The sequence below is a fragment of the Rutidosis leptorrhynchoides genome, chromosome 7 (assembly GCF_046630445.1).
Source record: "Rutidosis leptorrhynchoides isolate AG116_Rl617_1_P2 chromosome 7, CSIRO_AGI_Rlap_v1, whole genome shotgun sequence".
NCBI classification, from domain to species: Eukaryota; Viridiplantae; Streptophyta; class Magnoliopsida; order Asterales; family Asteraceae; genus Rutidosis; species Rutidosis leptorrhynchoides.
The window spans coordinates 136,996,589-137,003,766 of NC_092339.1; the positions used below are offsets into that span (position 1 = coordinate 136,996,589).

At 34.4% G+C, this 7,178-nt stretch overlaps 1 protein-coding gene across 2 annotated transcripts; it reads right to left on the reverse strand.

Moving 5' to 3' along the window:
• Positions 1–982: 982 nt before the first annotated feature.
• On the reverse strand, positions 983–6,959 carry LOC139857815 (uncharacterized). 2 transcript variants are annotated; one of them, XM_071846653.1, is made up of 13 exons: positions 6,460–6,959; positions 5,020–5,098; positions 4,867–4,923; positions 4,450–4,505; positions 4,035–4,266; positions 3,824–3,910; positions 3,666–3,740; positions 3,465–3,551; positions 3,219–3,283; positions 2,922–3,108; positions 2,515–2,603; positions 2,289–2,403; positions 983–1,154 (listed from the first exon to the last, which is right to left on the reverse strand). In XM_071846653.1, the coding sequence occupies exons 1-13, from the start codon at positions 6,888–6,890 to the stop codon at positions 1,113–1,115; spliced, it is 1,602 nt and encodes a 533-aa protein (XP_071702754.1). In that variant the 5' UTR covers positions 6,891–6,959; the 3' UTR covers positions 983–1,112. The 2 variants fall into 2 exon arrangements, with proteins under 2 accessions (XP_071702754.1, XP_071702755.1); XM_071846654.1 differs by lacking the exon at positions 6,460–6,959 and adding an exon at positions 5,172–5,190.
• Positions 6,960–7,178: the final 219 nt, after the last annotated feature.

Here is a 7,178-nt window from a genome sequence, read left to right on the forward strand (position 1 = left end):
AAGTTTCTTCGTTTGTTAGTTTGTTAGTTTCATTTAGCTCACGTTGTTATAGTTATTTGTATTTGTGTGGGTCGGTTGTGTTTGATGTAGGATTGGTGTGTTTTAGTGATTTTTGTGATTGTTTTGGCTTTGTTGCCTATATGTTCGTATCCGTGTTTCCGAGTCTTCATTTTCTTGATGAAGGTCTCGTGTTATATAAAAGTTTCAGAAGAAAAAAAAAGAGTGTCCTTTTAAAAGGAAGTATCCAAACTGCTTATACTCACATAACCGTTTTCAACCATATACTTTGTTGTCAAGCTCTTTTCTTGTAATCTAATAAATTCAAGAGACACTATGAGTGTGTTTGTTTACCTCTTAACATTCAACATTCATCACGTTTATTTCTAACCTTTAAATGATATATGATTTTGAATGGTTCATGATTTAGTGAACTATTCAGAGAAACACGTTCTTAACCATTAAGCATCTAAATTTTCTGTAATATCCTCCTCAAATCATATCTAGAACACTTAACAAACAATTATATTGAATTTTTTTTCTCATATAACACATTAATGAGGTAATTTTACTAATTTCATATCATTTATTCAAAATGATTATCAAACAACTTAATTTCATTCGAAACCAAGTTTACTGAAAGACTTTGAATCATTCAAGTTATGAATCATTCAACACTAAATCATTCAATTTTATCAAACGCACCGTAAGTGAAAACACCGACATCTTACTACAAGAGCACCTAAATGGTTATTACTTTCATAATTATATTTCTCATAATTATAGTTGGTATATTTATTAGTTACAACAGCACCAATAATTAATAATAATAATAATAATAATAATAATAATAAAAATAAAAATAAATAGAAAAAAAATAATGAACTACAAGTGTTAAAAAGTACACAAACTTGCATTACAAATCTAAAGATGAAAAGATTGTGATATTAGCATTTCTCATGGATTCAATTTCCCCAAGAGCATGTAATAATTAGTTTATATAGATGAAAGAGAATGAAAGTCTCACAAAAGAAACACTTCAGAATCATTATACATCTTAGGTAATACAGTTTGCAGGTTCGTAACAAAACCTTCAAGGAAAACAAAATAGAAAATCAAACAGCACCTTTGAACCTTGCTTCATACTCGTACGGTTGCTGCAATTACATAACAACAATATCAGACCTCAAAATAAGCAAAAATAAGCAAATATCGTTTAAAAAATTAATGACGATAAAAACAGAAGCTCTAAGTCTTCCACAAAACGTTCAGTTTCTTAGAGATATCACGACATAGTACGGCCCGTTTCATGTTGTAACATACGGATCAAAAAGCAACACAAACATCTACTTTACCCTCCAGTAGCACAAAGTTGACTTTACATGGATAAACTAGATCATAAGATGCACTATGGACGAGATTTGGCGATAGGTCCAAACAGGCCAGGGTTAAATACTCAAAACGGGTAGCATTTAGAACAAGTCATTCGAATGAGTTGGGAAAGATTATTAACACTTTCATGATTTAGTGTACATATGACACATATTTAGAATTAGAAATAAAAGAAAAATTTAAGATAAAAATCAACATAAACAGAGGTACAACCTTGAAAAACTAAATAAATGTGCCAGCCCAAATTAGTTCAGTTTATAGTTTAATATATTTTCTTAAGCTTGTACTGGAATTGGAAACCCAAACTACGATAGAATATGCTTGACCACTACAAGATTTTCCCCCCCTTGGTTATCTAGTCATCTTTAACACAAAGTTATGAGAATTACCCGTTACCTGTTTAAAAGAAGGATGACCCCGTAGATCGTTAGGTTACCCTTTTCAATTAGCCAATATTGACTCATCTAGAAATATTAAGACTGCACAGGTAAACCCAAAAGGTTATCAAATAGCCCCACATGGCATACTTATTGTATTTGGGGCCATAAATGCCTCTTCTAGTCTAGACTAATCTTGATTCCCCATTAAAATGAAAGCATTATATGTTTTCACCTTTAACCAGTTATATCATATATATATTCCGTATATGAAATACGAGATACGCAAGTCATTCGTTGATTTATATTCAGTTTTGTTCGTGCACATGCATGAAAACACGCTTATCACGCATCCACATACGATAAACTTCTTATAATTTAGGACCCTAAAATAACCCACATATCACACACCAATATCATTGCAGCATAAGATAAAGTATCAAAATTTAAAATTAGCGAAGAAAGCGTGTAAGCATGCCAATTAACATACTAAGAAAAAAAAAAAAAAAAATGAAAACATACCAAATAAATAGCTGAAATCAATCTGCGTGCAAACCACCTCTTGTGCATTGCCTGTTGAGCTCTGGCAGATGCCTCCACACTCTCGAATCGCAGATACACATAACCAGCACTGTGCCTGTTACCGAGAAGGTTACTCAGATACAAAAGATCTTAAACACTTGTATACTTGTATAAATTGAATATAAGTTCATACTAGTAGACTGAAAAACATATTGAACACACATACTTGTCAACATAAATATGCTTCACACGTCCATACTTAGAACACTCTTCTTCCACGTCATCTTTAATGTCCAAATCAAATTCTGGGTCAGTCTGCAAAAATTTACTCAAATAAAATTACTTCCACACAGAAAAATAATATAGAATCTCAGTTTTTCATGCAAATGAGAAAGGTCTCCAACTTTGGTCCAAACTCTATTTGACTAATCAACTTTTTTCTTGGCAGTAAACCATCAAACATTCGAATCATTTAATAAATTGGAAGGTAGTTTCTGCCAAAGTGCAGACATGGAACCTGAAGAGCGGTTAACTTCAAAAATTGACGTTAAAAATTGAACTCTGAAACCTTGATGTTTACCTTTTCATGCATTTTTTCCTAATAGATTAGTAACTGGCCAAAAAAGAACAAACCTCAGTAGCGGGGTCAAACATGTTTTTTAGCAGCAAACATTCGCTAGGGTTTCCGACGGGCTCTGAAACCACGGGAGGAATTATTTGGGTCGGTAAAACAGGACCGGGAACTGCAGGAGGTACACCGATGGGCAAAGCGCCGGGTTGGGTTAGAGTAGATCCATTAACCATAGCTGCTCCTGGGATACTGCAACAACCAACATGTCAACAAAAATTTGGTTTACTTATAATTTTTATTTATTATAAGTTTATAATTTATAACAAAAATAAAAAATAAATGAAGGTCCCAAAAGATACCTGGAAGTAATACCACTGCGATCAAGCTTTGCCATAAGCATAGCTCTTGATTGAGCATTCAGAGCCTGTAGGGAAAATAATTAAACAATTAACAATATGCAATCTTGGAAAGAAAAGATTTAAGACCTTCAGTTTCATGTAGTTAGACTCTGGTTCAATATTCACAGATTCCAGCTAATAAATCAGCCACTTATTAACTATATAATCTTTGGAAATTTAAATGTTTATCAAGCGATTCAGACTCACCAAGCCTCCACCCTCATCATCATCATCAAAGTCTGCTGCTTTTGCTCCCGTGTCTTGAGCAGTAATGTGATCAGTAACTAAGGATACCTAAGAAAACAAGTACAAATTAAGAGAAACCCTAAATACTAATATCAAAAGCTAAAGAAGATACAAAACTTATATTTTCAAGTATATACAAAGTCAATAAACAAATGATCACACCTTAATTGTCCGCCCAGCAATCTCAAGTTTTCCATTCAAACTTTGTGCAGCCTTTGCATGCTCAATTTGAGCAAACTTCAAAAAAGAAAAGAGAGGTTTTATATTCATGTAAATAGTTAACAAACTCAATAAAAAACACAACTTAAGCTAATACCGACTTGAATAAAGCCAAATCCTTTACAGTGCCCCGTCTCAGGATCAGTGGGAAGTTGCACAAGCTCCACAGGTCCAAACGCTTCAAAAATCTTAAATTACAGCAAAACAAAAAGTTAGCCTCATGCATAACAAGAATAACATATAACCAAAATCAGAAATAACCAGAATCAGCAGTGTTTAATAATTACTGTGTATAGTGCATAGACATTTTACCTGCTTGAGCTGCAACTCAGTCATGTTAAAGTGTAAATTTCCCACATATAGTTTCCGGTCAACTGCGCCATAGGGGCCTGTGCCACCACCTGCTGCTCCAGTTGTGGCAGTAGATTGGACAAGGTTCTTCTCAGCCTCTGAAGGTTTGACCATCACAGGTTGACCAAGAAGTAGATGACCAGAGAGAGCAATTGCCATTGGCACAGACATAGCATCGTAGAACTCAATGTACCTGATTCAAGACACATGTTAGATTGCTGATAGATATAGGCTGTCGTTAACAGTAGCCTAGTCCTGTAAAATGCTAGTAACATTAACTATATTAACTATATACATCATAAATTTGAAATTTTGCTAAACATGATTTATAATGAAGCATGTGAAAACATAAACAGGTTAAAACAGAGGTACACACCCAACTCCTTTTGACCGCCGCGAATTTCGGTCCATAATCAATCGCACATCCCTCACCTACAAAAAAAGATGATCCAATGAGATATATGAAAGATCACAGTCATAGTCATAATCAGTGCTTTTATGAGCATCCACAATACGTATAATCACATAAAATCTATTCAGTCTTCTCCCAGAACACAAAAAAGATGTATTAGATGGACCATCAGCGAAGTAGTGTTTAATGCAATCATTATATTAAAATGGCGTGACCACCACATTTCACAGTTAGTTTTATCTACAAGTAATGTTTAGAACTTTTAACTTAGAAGCAGCAAGTAATATTGTGCATGAATATCCAATTGGTAACAGATTTATAAACGTCACAAAAACACTTGTAATACACAGCTAGAGAACAAACAAAAGTTGTTTCCCTTACCTTTCCTGCTTTTGAAAAGAACTCGTAAACATCCCATTCTGTTGCCTTGAGGGGCATCTAAACAACAAGATGAGCATAACATCAACATATAAGATGAAGTATTCAACTAAAAAAAAATGTAAAGCAGATCAACACCAGAAACAAAACATTTACCTGATAAGCAAAAACAGTTCTTTGGTCCCTTTCTGGATCTGCTTCAGGCTCTGCCAATTCTTTCTTATCTTTCACTCTCCTGTCATATAAACAACTTACAGAAAAGTGAGAACAAAATCAAGAGTAGACTTTTTTGATAATCTGTCATTTACCTTTTCGGGAAACATGAAGTGCACAAGGTATCTGTAAACACAATATATGTCCTTCATCAATCTAACAAACATCATTTAACAAAAATATTGACTACCACAATTGCAAAAGCAGCACAAGCCTTTTGGATAAGGATGTTCTATAACCTTTGGCATCATTTATATCAAGTCTTATCTACATATAATAGATGTAGATTATGTAAGCATCATGCATACTATTCATGAATCCCATAATTGACTTCTAGAGGTTAGAATAAACTTCTCATTGCTAATTTCAAAAAAAAAAAAAAAAAATCTGCCATATGTCCATATCCAAAAATAAAGTTTGATAAAGCGCTCTTTACAAGTTTGTTCACAAACTAAATTACGAATTTATGATTGGTCAAGATAACATAATATTTTACAGCTTGTCCATCTTCATAACTGGTCCAAAATTATATTATACTCTGCAAGAATATATTTAGTGAAGGACCTCCAAGTCCAACAGGTCGGTTTTCCACAATTCTATCCATGGTTTATTAATGCAAGGAACATAAATATGGCATTAAAGCAATAATGTCCTCATAGTGAGCATAAACTTCAAAGAATGAGACAGCACCAAATGAATTGCCAACCTAAAAATTAAAGATACCACTCGTTAAGATCACCCACAAGTAGCCTTATATTCATTACATAACTAGAATAGCCAAATTTAAAGGCCAAACAAGTTAAGACAATAAAAACCAAACAGACCTTTTGAGGCTCAAAATAGTGGAAAACCACTTTCTTCAGTGAAGCCCGTGACAAAGATTCCGCATTGTTAGCCCATTAGTATGTGCAAACAATCCATCTACCATTTCAACCCAAGTTAGAAACTAGTTTGTCAACTCTTCCTCTTCTTATTTTTTTAATTTTTGTTTTTGCAAAACCTCTTCTATGCATATACCATTCATTATACGCTCAAATGAAGCATACATAACTTACACACCAACTCAAATATAAACTGCAAACACTATCACAGTAATCATAAACAAAAGCTATTTAACATACTCTATTCTTTACAAATTGGCATTTTATGTTACAACCACCATCTGTCTCTATTACTTATAAGCCTTACTCTTCATGTCTAAACACATAATCATCTTCTTCAATTAGCCTCAACAAAAGTAACATTTATATATAATTATAGATAACAATTAACTAATTAACTTATGTTCCTAATCATCCATTTCTAAAGAAACATTACACCACATCTACAAAATCACATGAACATAAACATAACTAAATTAATAAGATTAAAAAGAAATTTCACCTGCTCTCTCTTAATTCCAATTCCCTTTCTCTTTCTCTTATCAATTCCTTTTCGCGTTCGCGTTCATGCCTCGAATGACTCCGACTCCTCCTTTCCCTTTCTTTCTCTCTATCCCTATCTCTATCTCTATCACTCGAACGCCGGTCCCTGTCACGGTGCCGGTCGCGGTCTCGATCCCGGTCACGGTCACGGTCGCTACTCCGGTGACGATCAGACCGAGATGAAGACCTAGCCTCACGGTGACGGTGACGGTCACGGTCACCGGTATCTTCATCCGTTTTGCTTCGCTTGCTTCTTTTTCGTTCATCGTCAATTTGATCATCGGCAGCCTCTTTTGTCTCCTTCCGCCGGTGAGTTTTTTCGGTGCTGCCGTTGCGGTTGTCAGATACGTCGACTGTTTTCTCCAAGTACTCGTACTCGTCGAATTCCATGGTTACAGTTCGTAAGAGTAGGTGTTGCCGAGTGCTGAATTATTAGGGTTTTGGATTATTGAAACTGGATAGGAGGAGGTTACAGTGCGAAATTGCGATTAGGGGTTTTTATTATTGTTATTTTTTGGAATTAGGAATTAGGGGAGGGGCGGAAATTTGTAATTATGAATTAGAGAAGGGGCGTAAATGAATATTTAGGCTTATAACAAAACAACACAATCTCGCGTATGGGAGAAATGGAAGTTCGATAGATAGATAGATAGATAGATAGATACTTTCGTGTAGATT